At 54.0% G+C, this 17215-nt stretch overlaps 9 protein-coding genes across 10 annotated transcripts; 4 read left to right on the forward strand and 5 right to left on the reverse strand.

Annotated features, from left to right (window-relative positions):
• Window positions 1–189: 189 nt before the first annotated feature.
• Window positions 190–553, forward strand: H257_06360 (hypothetical protein; the record flags this gene model as incomplete). Its single annotated transcript, XM_009831554.1, has 2 exons — window positions 190–317; window positions 433–553. The coding sequence occupies 2 exons, from the start codon at window positions 190–192 to the stop codon at window positions 551–553; spliced, it is 249 nt and encodes an 82-aa protein (XP_009829856.1).
• Window positions 554–800: 247 nt separating this feature from the next.
• H257_06361 (hypothetical protein) lies at window positions 801–1164 on the forward strand (the record flags this gene model as incomplete). Its single annotated transcript, XM_009831555.1, has 2 exons — window positions 801–928; window positions 1044–1164. 2 exons carry the CDS (start codon window positions 801–803, stop codon window positions 1162–1164), a joined length of 249 nt encoding a protein of 82 aa, XP_009829857.1.
• A 234-nt stretch (window positions 1165–1398) lies between these two features.
• On the reverse strand, window positions 1399–5373 carry H257_06362 (hypothetical protein). The gene is made up of 9 exons (XM_009831556.1): window positions 4467–5373; window positions 4263–4423; window positions 3951–4061; window positions 3740–3873; window positions 3538–3685; window positions 3262–3454; window positions 2989–3207; window positions 2400–2920; window positions 1399–2344 (listed from the first exon to the last, which is right to left on the reverse strand). Exons 1-9 carry the CDS (start codon window positions 5328–5330, stop codon window positions 1543–1545), a joined length of 3153 nt encoding a protein of 1050 aa, XP_009829858.1. The 5' UTR covers window positions 5331–5373; the 3' UTR covers window positions 1399–1542.
• Window positions 5374–5790: 417 nt separating this feature from the next.
• Window positions 5791–7562, reverse strand: H257_06363 (hypothetical protein). The gene is made up of 2 exons (XM_009831557.1): window positions 7460–7562; window positions 5791–7411 (listed from the first exon to the last, which is right to left on the reverse strand). Exons 1-2 carry the CDS (start codon window positions 7544–7546, stop codon window positions 5888–5890), a joined length of 1611 nt encoding a protein of 536 aa, XP_009829859.1. The 5' UTR covers window positions 7547–7562; the 3' UTR covers window positions 5791–5887.
• Window positions 7563–8134: 572 nt separating this feature from the next.
• H257_06364 (hypothetical protein) lies at window positions 8135–9594 on the reverse strand (the record flags this gene model as incomplete). The annotated part of the gene is made up of 5 exons (XM_009831558.1): window positions 8135–8272; window positions 8371–8595; window positions 8622–8785; window positions 9246–9391; window positions 9440–9594. 5 exons carry the CDS (start codon window positions 9592–9594, stop codon window positions 8135–8137), a joined length of 828 nt encoding a protein of 275 aa, XP_009829860.1.
• A 52-nt stretch (window positions 9595–9646) lies between these two features.
• On the forward strand, window positions 9647–11246 carry H257_06365 (hypothetical protein). Its single transcript, XM_009831559.1, has 4 exons — window positions 9647–9717; window positions 9764–9844; window positions 9912–10739; window positions 10866–11246. The coding sequence occupies exons 1-4, from the start codon at window positions 9673–9675 to the stop codon at window positions 11025–11027; spliced, it is 1116 nt and encodes a 371-aa protein (XP_009829861.1). The 5' UTR covers window positions 9647–9672; the 3' UTR covers window positions 11028–11246.
• Window positions 11209–13498, reverse strand: H257_06366 (hypothetical protein; the record flags this gene model as incomplete). The annotated part of the gene is made up of 4 exons (XM_009831560.1): window positions 11209–11521; window positions 11577–11776; window positions 11859–12015; window positions 12075–13498. 4 exons carry the CDS (start codon window positions 13496–13498, stop codon window positions 11209–11211), a joined length of 2094 nt encoding a protein of 697 aa, XP_009829862.1.
• A 664-nt stretch (window positions 13499–14162) lies between these two features.
• H257_06367 (hypothetical protein) lies at window positions 14163–15503 on the forward strand. Its single transcript, XM_009831561.1, has 3 exons — window positions 14163–14714; window positions 14772–14899; window positions 14949–15503. Exons 1-3 carry the CDS (start codon window positions 14187–14189, stop codon window positions 15367–15369), a joined length of 1077 nt encoding a protein of 358 aa, XP_009829863.1. The 5' UTR covers window positions 14163–14186; the 3' UTR covers window positions 15370–15503.
• H257_06368 lies at window positions 15481–17172 on the reverse strand. 2 transcript variants are annotated; one of them, XM_009831562.1, is made up of 3 exons: window positions 16003–17172; window positions 15819–15944; window positions 15481–15765 (listed from the first exon to the last, which is right to left on the reverse strand). In XM_009831562.1, the coding sequence occupies exons 1-3, from the start codon at window positions 17143–17145 to the stop codon at window positions 15607–15609; spliced, it is 1428 nt and encodes a 475-aa protein (XP_009829864.1). In that variant the 5' UTR covers window positions 17146–17172; the 3' UTR covers window positions 15481–15606. The 2 variants fall into 2 exon arrangements, with proteins under 2 accessions (XP_009829864.1, XP_009829865.1); XM_009831563.1 differs by having other exon boundaries at window positions 15819–17172.
• Window positions 17173–17215: the final 43 nt, after the last annotated feature.

The raw sequence follows: 17215 nt of genomic DNA on the forward strand, positions 1-17215 counted from the left end.
AACCCCCTGTAGCTGCACTTAGCCTCTGCACCAGTTCGTATAACACGCTAACGTGAACCACTCGACTATGCCGTTTAGTCCATATTGACTTTGTGATGCACGATACATCCAGCTAGTACATAGTAGCCGATAGCGCACGAACTAAGCACACAATTGCGTCTCTCAGCGTGGTATAACTCGTCCGTAGTCATGAAACTCCCACAGCAAGTCTACCTCGACTTCGCCTACAGCGAAGCACTCATTCGACTCGAACCTCCTAGCTTCTCATTTCTCCTCAAGCGAGAACGAACCTACCTTCCCAGCACCATGCACCACTGGTCGTGAATCTCTTCTAAGCTCACATAGAGACTTTCAAGAGACGTCGAGATTGCACTTGCAACAAGTTCAATGTCATCACTCGGTACAGATCGCATCCAATAGGAAACGTTGTAGTGTTCTCGAATACCAGCGACCACACTTTCAATTTGTCATTCAACTTGCCATGTTCTCCCCTGCTTCCGACGCCGCCCCCCTCGTGCCTTCGGCCACCCCCCTTCAAGTGAGCCGCAACTAGGCTGGAACCTATCCCAGTGGCGCAACAGCCCTTTGTCCGTCGAGCGAGCCCTGTGATGAACCCCCTGTAGCTGCACTTAGCCTCTGCACCAGTTCGTATAACACGCTAACGTGAACCACTCGACTATGCCGTTTAGTCCATATTGACTTTGTGATGCACGATACATCCAGCTAGTACATAGTAGCCGATAGCGCACGAACTAAGCACACAATTGCGTCTCTCAGCGTGGTATAACTCGTCCGTAGTCATGAAACTCCCACAGCAAGTCTACCTCGACTTCGCCTACAGCGAAGCACTCATTCGACTCGAACCTCCTAGCTTCTCATTTCTCCTCAAGCGAGAACGAACCTACCTTCCCAGCACCATGCACCACTGGTCGTGAATCTCTTCTAAGCTCACATAGAGACTTTCAAGAGACGTCGAGATTGCACTTGCAACAAGTTCAATGTCATCACTCGGTACAGATCGCATCCAATAGGAAACGTTGTAGTGTTCTCGAATACCAGCGACCACACTTTCAATTTGTCATTCAACTTGCCATGTTCTCCCCTGCTTCCGACGCCGCCCCCCTCGTGCCTTCGGCCACCCCCCTTCAAGTGAGCCGCAACTAGGCTGGAACCTATCCCAGTGGCGCAACAGCCCTTTGTCCGTCGAGCGAGCCCTGTGATGAACCCCCTGTAGCTGCACTTAGCCTCTGCACCAGTTCGTATAACACGCTAACGTGAACCACTCGACTATGCTCTTTTTATGTTGCCATTCAATTCTTCTATAGCATTCGGGAGTTGTCATGTGAAGCAGCTTACCATATTCAACGATACGTGTTCATGTCAAGAACGATGACTGTCTTAGAGTATGGCTAATGGTGTCTCTATGTTTTAGCTTCCATGCTTTCTGGTGATGTCCACAATGAACTAACGATCTCAACCAATCTGTACTAAGTTCTTTCAAGTACCCCCGGCACGCCACCCTGCACCCTCTAGTCCCTATTTTTATTCGTCGCCATAGCTAGGGGAGGCCGTGTCGACATTGAGAAACTGCTGGAGGATGGTGTTGGCCGCCGGGTTGTTGGTGCACATGGCTTCCACTTTGCCTAAGTACGTGTTCAGGTGGGTGCTCTTGGCGGCGAGGTAGGCTGGATCGAACTTGCCCCACAGGCGTGTGGACGGCAGTGGCGGCATTTGCTCGTGGGGAAAGATCAGGCGCAGCTGGCGGTTCACCTCGCGGAATGCGCTAAAGCGCCGGAGGATAGTTTGGCCGCCCGTGTGGATGATGCGGATCTGAAAAGCCGCGTACGGTCCTTTGTCGTCGTTCAAGACAAAATACTTGTCCACGCTCAACCGATGCACGGATGGCAGCTGCGAATCGAGCGATACGCCCAGTGCGCTGTGGTCGACCACGTCTTCATGCAGCCGGACGTGGCATCGATCGACGGCTTCGAGGCCGTGCGTCCACACATCAAACGTCCGCGAGTCCTTGACCTTGAAATCCAGCGTCGTGCCCGTCTTGGTTACAATGCGAAGCAGGCAGCGCTTGGGGTACGCCAACACAGTCGACTTGTGCACGGGAAACTGCGCCAGCCCCACCAGATTCGGACACGTGTCGTAGCAATCCAGCGACGTCTTGGTCAAGACAAACCACCGACTGGTCCACCCCTGGCTTTCGTACCAGCTCTTGGCCTTGAGCGTTTTGAACTGCAGCAGACTCGTCTTGACCGCCCCAAAGTAATCCACGCACGCCCCCGACGGCAAGTCCAGCCCCACGGTACAAATGGACGACGACGACGACGACGTTCTACTGAACAACAAGCTCACTCACGTATTCAAATCGTCACAATTGTTTAACGTACCCAGCGGGGATTGGAGGCGGCTGCGGCAGGGTCAAGAGGTGGATCGCATGGGTAAGCGCTTCAAGCCATTCGTTGCGCAACTCGGTCGTGGACGCGCGAAGGATCTGAGTGCATGTTGCCGCCGCTGCTGCCGAAGTGGTCGACGACGGGGTGTGGGGGGCGCTACCCCCGATGCCGAACCGGAGGCTCCGTCCGCTGCCTCCAGCCAGCCCCGGAGTCGCCTCGTCCGGTGTGACTTTGAGCGTGAACGCATCGTCACCCAGCTGCACGCCAAGCTTGGCCGAGAGAGGAATCGACCACTTCTTGCGGCACCCAATGTCGTCCGCATTCGATGCAAAGTAGATGCGCTTGTGGTCCATCACGGCCGTACGCGTGCCCCATGCGCCCGTCGCCCGATCCCGCGCCAGGACAGTCGTGGCAATGCGGATCTTGGAGTGCGGCGTGATGGGAACCAGCCCCCGGGGGTACAACGACGGCAGCGGGCGCTGTGCACTCATGTACCGTCGTAGCTTGTCCACGACCTATATCCGTCCAATGACGAATCAACACTTCATCACAGAGAAGTTTGGGAAGGGGGGGAGTCGTATACCGGTCGACAGATTTGCATGAGCGTGAACATGACCACGTCGTCCGAGTCCCAGCAGGCTGAGTGCGACGCCGCCGCGTATGCCATCTCAATCACCCCTTCGCGCCCTCGGCGGCGCATGACATAGTCGATGCGGGGCAACGTAAAGCCAGGCACTGGCGCCGTGATGCGCTCCCACATTTCTTGCATTTTCGAAAACGGCATGTGTTTGCACTGTTGGGCCTGCACGTCGCCTTAGAACGCCGCGGTTGGTAGGTGGTCATATATAGTATGTACCTGAATCAAGGGCACGGGGGGCTTGTCGTGCATGTCTGGGTGAATCAGCGGCTCCACGCGGTACGCGATGGGGTCGATGGGGTGGAAGATGTTGAAGTAGTGGTTGCAGCTGGGCATGGTGATCCCCGGTGTAAACTTGCCGTCCTTTAGGTCCAGCCCCCCCCGCGACAGAATCATCACTGGAACAGGCGACCTGTCCAAAGCGATAATTGATTCGTTATAATACTAATAACAAATAAATATATATAGAGATATGTAGAATATTGCTCGACGTACCCCGCGGCAAAAAAGTTCTCGATGGAAAAGTCAAGCCCGGAAAACTTGACCCCGTTCTTGGCCACGCTGTGGGCTGGATGCGTGAGGATGTCGTACGTAATCACTGTGCCAAGTGAATGCGCAAAAATCGAAATCTGTCCATTCCAGCCTAGAATAATATTATATATATATATATATCATCTCGAAGAAATCTCGTACGAACCTGGATGTTCGTCCATAAACACTTTGTACTTGGAGTTGAGCTGGTCCGTGACGGAATTCACGACGATTTGGCCGTAGCCGGGCGACAAATAGTACAAAATGTCCATAAACGTGTCCTTGTTGAACTGGCGAATGCTACGCACAACCCAAAACCACATACAAACCATCATTAGTAGCAGTACTAGTAGTAGTAGTAATACTAGTAGTAGTACCCTTGAGATCCTTCCGGGCAAATGATGTCAAAGACGGCGTCCACGCCCGTGGGTTCATGCAACTCTTCGTGCCATTCGATCGACTGAATCTCCAGCGCCACGGGAACTTCCCTTCATTCGACTCGTTAGATATACGCCACTGTTTGTACATTATATAAATATAATAATAATAATTAAAACAATAATATTCACTAGAAATTAAAATAATATAATTTTTTTAAAAACTTCAAACGTATGATAGTGAAACCGAAATGCAAACGTATTCACTGGGTGTAGTACATAGGTCATATATATATTATATATATATCTTACTTAAAATGGGTGTCCAGCATCGTCCGGAACAGCTCGCGAAACGCGCGATTCGATCCCGCCGTCGACGCTCCCACGTCCTCTTCGTCGCCTTCCTTGAAGTCGCCGTGACACCCAATTCCGTGGATCACAAACATCAAGTGGTTCACCGTGTCCAGATGCAGCTACCACAACATCCTTAGCCGCCATACATCTTTATGACGATACCTCGGACGGGTACTCGAACGAATCGTCGTCGCGCGGGCTCGTGTCGTCGTTAATGGAACTCGCCATCGACAGGTTTCGACGTAGGGGCGGCGGAGGAGACGGCGGCTTGGATGATGATGCTGCGGTGGCGGCGGCGGCGGCATCTTTGGCTTTGCGTCGGACGGCTCGGCAATGCGCCGCGAGCAGTGTCGTCCGCTGGTCCACGTTTGCCAGCAGCCTGGCAAAGTCCAGAATGAACTCGGCGATCATGGAGTCCGTCATGTGGGTCTCCAGATACGTGTAAAACGATTCGGCCGGCTGTTTTCCCGTCCCAAACTCCATCGCTTGGTCCTTGAAAGCGTCGAAGCTCGCGTCGTCCCCTAGAGCGGCTTGGATGCGCGCGATGACAACGCCGTTGAGCTCGGCCGCGTCGTCCCCGTAAACGGGGTCGATTTCGGGTAGATCGATCTCGTCATCGTCCATCTCGTCACCATCGTCACCATCGTCTTCGTCATCGTCGTCACCGTCGCCGTCGTCGTCGCCTTCTGTTATGTACTCCTCGGAATCGTCCGGGCTGCCGTGGGGGGGCTCGGCGTAGATGCCCGTGGACAACGACGATTCGTTCTCTGCGAGCGCATCACCATCCGAGGACTTGGAGTCTGCAGTGTCGAGCAGATTGTGCAGAAACCGCAGGGCTTTCGACAACACGGCCGTGCACTCCTCGATGGACTGCGCCGCCGCCGATACGGCGGCTATGTCGAGCGGCACCTCATCCGGAGAAGGCTGTGGTAGAACGACGTTGAGTGCAGCGTCGAGGTCACTGCGCGCTTGATGCAGCCAAGCACCGAGCTCGTGAAGGGGGGCCGTGGGTGTCGCCAGCAACATCCCGTCTGGTCTTGTCTCTCCTTGGTGCGATGATGACGGCAATTTTGACTGTCAGGACGACGCAGTCTCAAAATATCCAACAACGACATACATTCCATTAGTTGTAAGGAGAACATGACAATATGTCCAAAATGACAAAGTCAAGTTCAAAATAGATTGACAATATTGTGAATTGTATGCAACTTTGAAAACTCCAAGTTCAACATGTTCAATGCTGTCGTATTCGTTTTCACAAGTCTTGTGTTTTCAAAGGTTATCACTGTATGTACAGTAAAAAGTGTCTGCCATGTATTGTGAATTTCCAAAATTCGCCTGGTTTGTCGAATCAATATGGTGGAATCACGCTGGAGTTCTGATTGGTTGAAGACACTTGTCGTTTCTGCAATAGCCAATCAAATCCACTCAAAAATGGATTAGCCAATAGCGTCGATTCGTGATTCGATTCATCGATTCGACCAGGTACCAAATCCACTATAGTGTCTTACTCGAATGATTCAAAACGAGGTTGGCTCCTGTCGCCACTATATTACGCTGGTTACTGGCAGTAACTAGTACGCTCATGCACGGTCGTCGTCGTCCGTCATGACAAACCCGTTCGTGGGCATGTATCCACGGGGACTCTTGGCCGCCGCCATCGCCGCCGGGTGCAATTTGGTCCCGCCAATCATGCTGTCCATCTCGTCCGACTGATCTTCCAACGGCATGTACTCGGCCAAAATACTGCGCACTTGGTCGCGCATCTGCCGTTGGCTGCGCTTCCAGTACACGAAGCCAGCCGACGCCACCGCCACGCCCGCCAACGCCAAGATAAACACCAACGTGGTGAAGCTCACACCGCCGCCCAATGCTGCGCCGTTGACCGCGCCTCCTTGCTTGATGCAGTTGATCAGCGCCATGTTGTTCTGGTCCGAGCAGCTGCAGATGGCCGGGGGGTCGTGGATGCCATACCCGGCGCACACCATGTTCATGATGCCACTGGCGTCGATCCGACCGCGGGCGTGAACTCCGTCGACAAACAAAGCCGGAAGACGCAGCAGCTGCAGCGCAGTCTGCTCCTTCAAGTCGGCTTCGAGCCACGGGTTCACTTCGTCCAAGTTGGGGCCGAACGGCTGCATGCATTCTTCAACGGCGCCCACGTCAATCTTGACTTTCTTCATCACGTCCAGCGCGCACCGCTTGCTCATAAACGTCTCCTCGCGGGTGTTGCACTCGTCTGCGAAGATGTTCACGTAGCGCCACCACTTCTTGCCCACACCAGGGTCTTCCTTGGACGTAATGTCCCAAATGCACTTGCGACGGAGGTTTTCGATCACCACGTCCGCGCCAGACGCGCCTTCCGTGCGGTCGTGGAACGGCGATGGGTCCATGAGGCAGTACCGACCCTTGTTGATGCACATGTTGCCGCAGGGGTCGACGCCGTCGTGAATGTCGCAGCCCACTTTCGACCCGTTGTACATGACAAAACGCGGCGTGAAGAACGCGCGGTCGCCCAGCGCATCCACAATGGTTTCCGCCGCCTTGAGCAACGCCGTGCTCTGTTCGTCCCATGCACTGTGCCACATGGTCCATTCGACGCGTCCGTCGGGCGATGGGATACCCCAGTCGAACTTGACCATAACGTTGCTCACACCCTTCGCTTGGGAAATCGATTTCTTGATATCGTCCGCGTCAGCCTTGCGAATCATCATCGATGGGATCGTGATGTCGCCGCCAGACTCGTCATCGTTCATGTACGGCAGGACGACTTCGCAAAAGGAATCACCCGTTCGACGCATGCAGTCTAGGTCTGAGCACAAGCACTTGTTGTCTGCAATGATGACGGCTCTAGCTCCAGCGTGTTGGGCTCGTCGCACTTTATCCACAAACACGCAGTCCCCGCGGTCAATCATGAGTGCATAGGGAGGTTCCCAGTTCGCCCCCTTGGGGAAGTCTTCGCAGCCTGTGCCGTTCACGTAGATCAACTGAGTCTGAAGCGACCCCACGTTGTAGCCAGGGTACCCAAACAACGCGTCCTTGTGGACATATCCGTCCTTCTTCTGCAAGGATTCCGGCAACACGATCTGCAGCTTGGTATGGTCGTTCTACTCGACAAGGAGATGAGGATCATCAAGGGGGATAATGCTGTGTACCTCAATGGAGGGCCACTCGTTCACATCCGCCGCAGGGGCCACCGACGCGCAAGCCGCCAAGACACTCAACGTCGCAAACCGCTGCATTCTTCAGTAAAGGAATATCTGGAAATGGATAGAGATGTTCTCGGGGTGAAGTCCCAGGCGGCTGTGGCCATTTTATTCCAATTACGACCTGCCCTTATAAAGATTACTATAAAACCTACATTCCAGTCAAATAAAGTGTTTCCACCATTTTGGAGCAAAAGATTTGTCCGGATGATATCCGGCATGGTACTTTCTCGATCTGAATAAAATTATATTGGGAATTGTATGCCTTTGTCGTTGTATAAACCGTTCGAAAAAAGAAAGCCTACACCGGTAGGGTGACGACGAGTACTGTAGGTACTGTACAGTATGTCAAAACTGGAAGGGCGATGTCGCATGTTAACCACAAGCGTCATTGCTTGGCCTTGGACGATACCCGCCTCCAACGCCATCACGTAAGCCAAGATTTGCTGGTGGGATCATCGAATTACGACTGAATTGTCCATGGATTGGACCATGTAGCCGTTAACCGTTCCCGTTGCGAAAGGTTGGTTGGTTGACAGGTTCTTCACTGTGATCATGTGGTCATAGCCGAACCAGTTGGCGACACCAAACACGCCCGGGTTCACGTGTTGGAGCCCAATACGTTCAACAGCGCAACGTGCTGCTGCTCTTCTGTCGGTTGAATTTGGTGAGGCACAGGATACGAGGGATGGGGGAGAGAGAGGTGGAGATGGCGGGAAGAGCCGCGACGTCGGAGGCTGCTTCACGGGAAGGACTCACCACCTCTGGAGTCATACATCATGACTACCGCTACAAGTCGACAATCCTTACCAGACAGATCATTCAGAAAAGTTCGGATGATGGAGGATATGCACTCGTACTGGACTCGTCATGGTGACATTGGTGGAGGGTGCCGAGGCAACAAGGACGTGGTCGTCGCTGGTGTCGTCGTCAAGGTTGCGGCGCTTGACGGTGTATTTGGCTTTTGTCGACGCATCCACTTCGGTGCAGCGTTCCAGGAGATGTGTCGTGTCGCCCTTGACTTCTTTTTGTACCACATGCACTACCGTCGTTTCCGCAGCTTGCACTTGGCCGACTGCCGACTTCTAATATGCCACCTCCATGGCGACACATCCGCGGACCCAGAGACAGATGGTTCATTTCCTTCCTCGTTCATATCGCTTGTGGTGCCCCCCGCGTTGTCACTTTCGCTCAGACGAGACCTGTACGCTTTGGTCAAGGCCTCTTCGACGTGTGGGCACGTGTCCACGATGTGATTGTACATGCGAGCTGCATCTGGGTGAAGGTGAGCGTGATTGCGTCGATGGACTAGGACATCCTCAGCGCCGACGCTTTGCACGAATGTTGCCTATTTAGGCGTACACGTAAGGTAACTTGGTGAATGATGCCATCACTCACCCAATTCTTCGGTCTGCATCATCCGCATTTGCCATGTACTACTACCGTACTGTACTAGTACGAGCGTCGTGATCACGGTCAGTCCATCGTTGATCGGTCCTTTTCATCCACTGTAACTCCAGCCACCCAAACTTGACTAAATGGAGCCCAAAAGAGAACGACAACGATGATACGTAAGTCCGACCTAGTTTGCTAGCCGTCGCCTAACGTTAACTGTACTTCACACGGGTGATTAGATATTTCGACGCAAGGTAGTAGGCTTATACTATTGCATGTGCGCCACCAAACGCGCCCGAGGTAGGTGTGGTTGGGGGTGGACGTGCACCGATTCATGCACGTTCGTGCTTGGACCACGGCTCCGTGGGGTCGAACACACCAGGATGACGCACGGAGTCACGGCGACCCACTGCGCGCTGGCTGGCCACTAGGCCTCGTCGGCCGGCGAAGGCTGGCGGGTCTACCCGCTTGAACGCAACTTTCGTGCTGGCGTTCCATGGCCCTGCGGCTCGAATGTTCGCGGGACAAGCTTACCCAGGCAATCTCGTCGGGCCTCCGTGGCGACGGCTCGCGAGCGGCGGCGTACTCTCGAGCTGTCCTCGCGTGGACTTGCTTGGACGCCACGTTATGGCTGTTGTTCCATGCGTGTAGGTATTGAGCGAACTTGCAAAGCCGGTCGCCGATTGCATGGTTCAAGGGGACATATGAGCCTTGTAACGGATCGGTTTCACTTTTGAAACGGCTTCACCACCACACCTCCAGCTTCGATGGCCGACCTCGTGGACGACGATTTGGACGAGCTCGAAGCCAAGGTACGGCTGCTCATCACAACCCCTCAAAACGTAAACTTCATCTTAGTTGGACGAAGCGTTAAGGCAGAACGAGCAAGTGGCGCACGAAAACGAGTTGTTGGAGTCGTTCTTGAAGCGAAATGCCCAGGTAGATACACATCCACCCCACCCCACCCCCCCGCCCAATCCGTACCTTTCATGGCTTTGCTACATAGCCCAACGTGGTGGTCGACGAAGAGGAGAAGAAATGGGACAAAGGAGGGGCCGCCAATGCCAACGCTAAGAAGCGCGCCAACAACTTGGCCGCCACCGTCAACAACAACCGGGGGGGGATGGGCCGACCTCCAGCGACCATCACGATCGAGCAAAAGAACGACATTTGCAGCGCCGAGCTCGAAGACGCCCAGAAGGAGGTCGAAGAAACGAAGCGGACGTCGGAACGACTGATTGACACCCTGCGTGCGGTGTTGGAGGAGACGGACATCCGCATCGCCGAGCTCAAGATGGACGCGTACGAGTTCAAGCGCGATATTGTCGTGGGCGCCGAGAACTTTCGCACGGGTAAGACCATTGCGGAAAAGATGGTGCGGTACATGGAGGAGAAGCTGCGGGCCAAGGACGCGATCGTGGAGAAGCTGCGGTTGAAGAACGCGACGTTGAAAAGCCAGGCCCAAAAGATCGACGCACAGCTCCGCCAAAAGGAAGAGATGGGCGACGCCCTGCATTACATTGACTTTCACCAGCTACAGATTGAAAACAAACAGTACGTGGCCAAGATCGAAGAGCGCAATGACGAGCTGCTCAAGCTCAAGCAAACCACGGGCAACACAGTGCAGCTGCTAAATACGCTCAAGCAAAAGCTCAGCGACCTCATCGACGAATCGGCGTGGCTACGGGCCGAGATCAAGACGCGCCACGAGCTTAACGAACGAGTGCACGCCGAGCTCTCGGGGGTGGCGGATGACATTGCAAAAGACGCCAAGGGGCTGCACAGCCTCGGAGCGCACAAGGCGGCGGTCGACGACTTGACGGACATGCCCCAGGTAGCATGACAGACAGTATTCGTTACTGTATGGGATGCAACAGCAACAGCAGTAGAGAATTGTGTGCAAAACGTGGAAGTCATGTGGGCGTTTGATTCATGAACACACTGACTATTCTTGGGTTAGATTTTGGATTTCGTTGCGCAGAAAGCCGAAATGTACGACTTGGCCCAGGAAGTGGCGAATTACGAGCGCAAGGTCGAGATCGCAGAGATGGCGGCCAAGAAGAAGGCGCGCGACCAGCGCCTCCAGCAGTTGCAAACGCAGCTGCACATGACCCTTGGTTAAGCGCCCCACAAGTCACTGCCTTCATCTGCGTCCATGTTCCACGCAAACAAGTTGGCACCGTCTACATTATCACATTGTGTTCTGTGAAACCTCCACAAACTCTGGTTTAGGATGTACTAGTTACTAGTACATAATTCAAGACACCACCAACATCGATGTGTACTCGACCATAGCATCACTGTCATATAATATCGATTGGATGTTGGAATGGCTGCTTACACTTGACGCCTTTGGCGGGGGGACATCCACCGTGGAGACTCTTGGGGTCGAGGTCATTGGCCCCAGTCTGCGCGTAAAAGAGGGCGGCGTGGAGGCGCGTGGGGGGAACGGCCAGCCCTTCTGAGCACTCAGACATGGCACCTCGGTCGATGTTGGTGACGAGACGCTCTGGCGAGTACGGAAATACTGTCTCCCCACCTTCGTCCACGTCGTTCAAGTACAGAAACAGCGTGACAAACCGGTTCGCTTCTTGGTACTTGAGTTGTTGAGGGGTGCTGGAATCAAAGCCCAGTAGGACACATATCTTAGCATGACTAGCCATACGCTTACTCGTAGTCAAAAGCTGGCCCGGCATGCGTGGCAAATACTTTGGCAATGAGGGGAAACAGGTCTGGGAACTCCGCGAGCACGTGCAAGAGCGTTTCGTTGGCGTTCTCGTTTTCCAAAAGCCAGTCCACCCAGTCTTCTGATTCGTTCAAGGCAACCAACAAGTCATGTCGCGAATATGCAGCGATCATCCATTTTAACAACTAGAATCAAATAACACATCATTCACGAGCCATAAAACTACTACTAAAACCAAAACCTGCGACACTGTACAGGACAACCTACTTTAGTTTGAAAGTCGCGGGTAAACTTGGGATAGTGTTCTCCAGACGGTTGAAACGCCGGCGAGACAGTAGTCGGTCCGAGCACTGCCACCCGTTCTTTGGCCCATCGCAGCCATCGATGGAATTGGGTCACACCACTCACTCCTTGTGGGGGTACACTACACAACGATAATCCTGTCAGGTCACTGCAATAACACCCTGATCAAGTGACTCATACTTGTATGGCTCGCCATGGGGGTGCCGTCGTTCGTACGATTGAATCACGAGGTGGAGTCCAACCATCCCTTTTTCTTGGATAAACTCTTGCACTGCTTTGTGGTTGTTCTCATTCGCAGCAGCATAAAGGTACTCTTTCCAGTCGGTGGCTCCCATGCGTGCAAACAAATCGGTCGCCGCCGCATCCTCCAAGAACGCCGCCAAGAGCGTCAGTTCCCAAGCCGCCAGCTCCGTCACGGGAGGTACTTTAGCTAGCCCGTTCTCCTCCCCGTCCTCTTGATCGTCCCCGCCTTGGCGCCGCAAAAACTCGAGCCAGTCGGCATACAAGGCAGCGGCGGTGCGTTTTCGGTTAGCAAAGTCCTTCGAGTCATAGTAATCTTCGTGGCGGCGGAACCACTGCCCTTGCTCATACCGCACCAGTTGCAGCCGCTCGACAAACGACGGACTCGGCAGCCGCGCCAGACGTGCCGTCCGACGCTGGAAGTCCCGCGTGAGCGCCGAATCGTTCAGAAATCCCGTAAAACTCGTCCGGTCATCGTCGTAGTCGCTGCCGTCCTCGGCGCCGACCACCGGCGACCGTTCCAGGTGCCTCCCGCCGTCGGCAATGATCACGTCGGCTTCGTTGGATTGAAAAAAGTGCTCCACGTCAAACACAAGCGGTGACAACGACAACGTCGTGAGAGTCACGCTGCTGTCCACGACCCGCGAGTATCCCACTGCGATGCCTGGCCACACCCACAGCTGAAAATCGGTCAGAATGTACGCCACGCGACCGCCTTGATCCAAGTCCGCGGCGCTGGCGATGGGGTGTCCGTCGAGGTTGTACAGACGCAATCCATTGGGAAAGAGCGCCGAGTCCGCCCCCAGCATCGACGCGGCCGCTTCGGCCAATTCAAACAGGCAAGATGAACCCCCGTCCGAGGGGAACCACTCGAAGAGCAGGCCATGGTTGTCGCCGTTCAAGAGGAGAAGGACGTGGCCTGAAAGGCGAAGGTCTTGATCCAAAGCATACTCGATCGACACGAACGAATCCGTGCCGTAGTTGTGGCCACTTGGATATGCAACTGACGGTGGGTCGCAGGATGCGTCGGGAAACAACAGCGTGCGCGGTGTCATGGCCACGATATCGCTTTGGTACTTTGGTGGAAGTGGCACGGATGTGTTGTCCATCGTGAGGCCTCGGGGATGACTTTTGGAAGAGGATGCAAAGTTGGATGGGGACGACTGCGGGACGATGTAGAAGAGCGCCGCGGCAGCAATCCCAACAGTAAAGGCCAACAAGACGTTGCCGCTGGGCACGCGCCATCCAGTGGGAGCAGTTCGGGACTGCTTCTCAATAGAGGTCTTCTCCACCGGCTCCTCAGCTGTCGTGCTAGTGGCACAGTGCAGAGATGGCTGATGCGTGACGGTGTCTTCAGTTGACATAATGTAGTTGTCGGATTGTGATTAGTATTTTCGCAATTTTGAAAAAGTAGGCAAAACTGAGTCAGTAAGTCTGGATGGAAACAAAAAGCCAAAATCTTCGATATTTTTGAAATTTCTATCAAATCGGCAAGTGAAAAATTCTCTGCTGGGTGCAAAATTTGGCTGTTTTGGCCAAATTTTGAATCCATTTTTTGGAAGTTTTTAGCGTATTCACAATTCTCTGGCCCAAATGTTTGAAAAATATTTTGGAACATTACCATCCACGCTTTAAGGCAGGGAACCATCCACGCTTTAAGGCAGGGATGTTATCCGAACTATTTTCGAGGATTCTGAAAATATATCAAAAATATTTCTTAATTTCTATCGAAAACGTGCAAAAGCAGGAACGGACACTCAAAAGCAGGGATGAATCATCCCTGCTTCAACTCAGGCGTCCCTGCTTTTGACGTTGTGTTATCCGGAAAAATTCTCGTTTTAGCCAATCAGGAGTCGTATTTGCGTGGATACTTCAAAAAGCGTGGACGGGAATGTTCGCAGACTAGCCCATTAATTCGGCAAGAATTGGGGGGTGATCCAGACCCACCAACTCAAAATTGTACCAATAACTAAAACTTTCATGAAAAATGTCCACTATTTTTTATCCGGACACATCAATTTTCTACGATGGAAAGATACCAACGTCGCGTGGATGAACATGCATCCCCACGCGCCGATTGCAGCCGCGTACACGTGTCCGTGGACAGTATACGGATTAAGCTGGAGCAATCGATTGGACGAGAAGCTCTTGGCAGTGACCAGCTTTACGGAGGAGTACGATAACCATCTTCAGATCCTCAAAGTCGTTGATGCTACGCCAGACATTCCAGCCACTGGTAACCCATCGTCCGTTGCCAGCGATGGTACTGACATGGATGTGGACGAGTCATCAAGCAAGGAAAAGGTCGAGCTTCAATCTCAGGCCGTCTCGGTGCATCCTTACCCTGCAACGAAGGTGCTTTGGTGCCCGGACGGCACATCAGCCAAGCTAGCCACGACAGCCGACTACCTCCGCTTGTGGCACACGCAAGGCGACTCGATCCAGCTCAGCGCCACATTGAGCAAGAATCGTGTCCACAGAAACTCCTCACCGCTCACTTCCGCCGACTGGAGCGTTGCGGACCCCAACATCCTAGGCGCATGCTCGCTCGACACGACCATCTGCATCTGGGACCTCAACGTACGTACCAAGACAAAGATACATCGTTCCCATCGTAATACCAGGTCTTCCATGCAGAACACCAAAGTACCCAAGAGGGAAATCGTGGCCCACGATGCCGAAGTGTATGACATGGCATTTTCAACTGGCACGAACGTGTTTGCATCTGTCGGCGGCGACGGCACCCTTCGCGTATTCGACTTGCGGTACGTTGTTACCGCCAAAATATGCATCGCCATACTCACAAGGATACAGGAATCTGGATTCGTGCACATTATTGTACGAGACAGCGGACATGCGGCCCCTTGTCCGTCTCGCGTGGAATGCCCTCGACACAAACTACATCGCGACCATGCTTGCAGACGGCCCCGCGGCGCTTGTGCTGGACCTCCGCCTGCCGTCCATCCCCGTCATGGAGCTGCCCGCGTCCCCCACGGACGGCCGCGGCGCCATCAACGCCTTCGCATGGTCTCCATCGTCCGCCCATCACATCGTCACTGCAAGCGACCACCACGACGCGTGTCTGTGGGACATTGCCCAGTCGTCGCAGCAACGGCGTCCTCTTGTAGACTACTCTGGCGAATCCCGCCACATCAACCAGCTGCAGTGGTCCTCTCGACACCCACAGTTGCTCGCTGTTGGCGTCGACGATTCCGTACAAGTCGTCCACGTGTAAATGTGTCGTAAAGTGAATTAAATAGCGCTATAACGCCTAGTATCATCGCCCTACCCTATGTACTAGGCCCCATACCTTCCATCGATAACTAGGATTGACGGTATTTTGCGCTTAGCTGCTGCTCGATGGCCCCCCCATATCGCAGGAACGAGAGTCTAGACTCCAGAAATACTGTGTTGCGTGTTGCTCTTTGGATTGGTTGATAATAATACAAATGCTCTTGCTTGAGTCGTCATGTCAGTCGTCAAATGTAGGATCTCCCAGTGGATGAAACACTGTTTTGTCCACTTGGCAGTCGCACCCGTCCACGCCACACACAAACGCGATGCCCGCATCTTCGTCGGACCTGTCGTTCACGTACACTTTAGCAGAACGTCGGCGGCCTCGCAGCAGCGACTACAACACAAAATCACCTTGACATATAAACAAATTCGGCGATTTCTACGCACCGGTCGGCGGACGTACGCGACAGGTCGCCGTGCTTGCTTCATGTAGTTCAACTGGACTTTGCCACGTTCAATCCGTCGTCGAATGTCGGCGGACTCTTGTTGGATGGCGATGCATCGTTGTTCCGCCTACGACTTCACCCCCCCGTTAGCCAAACCTTGCCCCTAGAGTTAGCCCCTCCCCCACCGCTTTTGCATCTTGTAGCTCAGCTTCTATAGCGTCCAAGTCGGCCTGGACGAGTTCGGTGCTTCGTCGCTCGATGCCCAAACAAGCAACGGTTGTCGTGTTGGTCAGCGTGGCATGCCGCAGTCGTTCCTTTCGCAGCTCGTTTTTGTCGCGCACCGTGGCGTCGTGTGCGACCAACGCCTTGACCTTTTGAAACAGCTGGTCGTCCGTGTCCTGTGAGTGCAACTGCAGCCCTTCGCGGCGGATGCTGGCTTGCTGGGCGATACACGCTTGGGTCCACGCCCCAAACGCGATCGTGCGGCTGTGGATGGACGTTGTCACAGTTTGCGTGCAAATGGCAGCCAGCCACTGATCCATGACGTGGCGGAACCGGTACAACCTCGCGATTTCCAGGCGTTTGCACATGACGTACAGCCCGCTCAGGGGCTGGTCTCGAGGGGGCGGAGGCAACGGGACGTCCACCGGTTTCCCCTTTTCCCACGCATGCACCACGGTTGTGCCAAAGATCCACCCGTAGTGACATAGACTCGGGGTCGCGGCCGACGTCAGCTGGCCCAGCCCGCTTGGCTGTCCGTGCGCCCATACCCCGACGAAGCGCTCCCCTCTGGCGTAGGAGCCGACGCCGTAGCCGTGGGGCATATTCACGCGAAGCTCGCCTTCGTAGATGAGGTCCACGCCATCTTGAACGATGCCAAACGTGTGATCGGGGTCGAACGACTGCAACGCGATGGACTTTCCACTCGTCGTGGTGGTGACCCCCATTGTTGTGACGTCGCAGCGGTCGCCTTCAAAGATGCCGTTGGTCGTTTCTTGGCGACAGAGAAAGGCAAAGTCGTGTTGAAGGGGACGAGGTTTGCTCACAAATCGATCGATGGCCAGACGTCGCGCATGTCGAGGACGATCCGGCCATTCTCGAACGACGTCCCATGAAAACCCTGCTGGTTCGATTTCTTGTGGTTGAGACGGTGGTGACAATGAACTTGGTTCAGCTGGACCGTACAAGCTATCTAGCCTTTCCCCATTCACGTCTAATGTCAGTGTGTCAACACTATCGCTAATTTGGTGGGCGATGTTGTTGTAGTCGTCAGCATTGGCATCATGATCCGACGCTCGCGAAGAAACATTGTTGCTGGTCTCTGCCATGACGGACGACAGAGTAAGGACCTCAACAAAAGCCTCCTATGTGAAACGGGATGTCGGTTTCGCTGGGAGT

The sequence above is a fragment of the Aphanomyces astaci genome (assembly GCF_000520075.1).
Source record: "Aphanomyces astaci strain APO3 unplaced genomic scaffold supercont1.12, whole genome shotgun sequence".
Taxonomy (NCBI): Eukaryota; Oomycota; class Saprolegniomycetes; order Saprolegniales; family Verrucalvaceae; genus Aphanomyces; species Aphanomyces astaci.

Bases quoted from the DNA above. Each gene is read 5' to 3' on its own strand.
- H257_06362 (XM_009831556.1), bottom strand. From the start codon at position 5,330: ATGTTGCTGGCGACACCCACGGCCCCCCTTCACGAGCTCGGTGCTTGG. The intron at 4,062-4,262 runs GTAAGATATATA...AGTCGAATGAAG, and splicing joins ATGCTGGACACCCATTTTAA to GGAAGTTCCCGTGGCGCTGG. The intron at 2,921-2,988 runs GTATACGACTCC...GGACGGATATAG, and splicing joins TCATGCAAATCTGTCGACCG to GTCGTGGACAAGCTACGACG.
- H257_06363 (XM_009831557.1), bottom strand. From the start codon at position 7,546: ATGCAGCGGTTTGCGACGTTGAGTGTCTTGGCGGCTTGCGCGTCGGTG. The intron at 7,412-7,459 runs GTACACAGCATT...CTTGTCGAGTAG, and splicing joins ACGAGTGGCCCTCCATTGAG to AACGACCATACCAAGCTGCA.
- H257_06367 (XM_009831561.1), top strand. From the start codon at position 14,187: ATGAACATGCATCCCCACGCGCCGATTGCAGCCGCGTACACGTGTCCG. The intron at 14,715-14,771 runs GTACGTACCAAG...TCTTCCATGCAG, and splicing joins TCTGCATCTGGGACCTCAAC to AACACCAAAGTACCCAAGAG. The intron at 14,900-14,948 runs GTACGTTGTTAC...ACAAGGATACAG, and splicing joins CTTCGCGTATTCGACTTGCG to GAATCTGGATTCGTGCACAT.
- H257_06368 (XM_009831562.1), bottom strand. From the start codon at position 17,145: ATGGCAGAGACCAGCAACAATGTTTCTTCGCGAGCGTCGGATCATGAT. The intron at 15,945-16,002 runs GTGGGGGAGGGG...GTGAAGTCGTAG, and splicing joins AGCTACAAGATGCAAAAGCG to GCGGAACAACGATGCATCGC. The intron at 15,766-15,818 runs GTGCGTAGAAAT...TTTGTGTTGTAG, and splicing joins TCGCGTACGTCCGCCGACCG to TCGCTGCTGCGAGGCCGCCG.
- H257_06365 (XM_009831559.1), top strand. From the start codon at position 9,673: ATGGCCGACCTCGTGGACGACGATTTGGACGAGCTCGAAGCCAAG. The intron at 9,845-9,911 runs GTAGATACACAT...TTTGCTACATAG, and splicing joins TCTTGAAGCGAAATGCCCAG to CCCAACGTGGTGGTCGACGA. The intron at 10,740-10,865 runs GTAGCATGACAG...TTCTTGGGTTAG, and splicing joins ACTTGACGGACATGCCCCAG to ATTTTGGATTTCGTTGCGCA.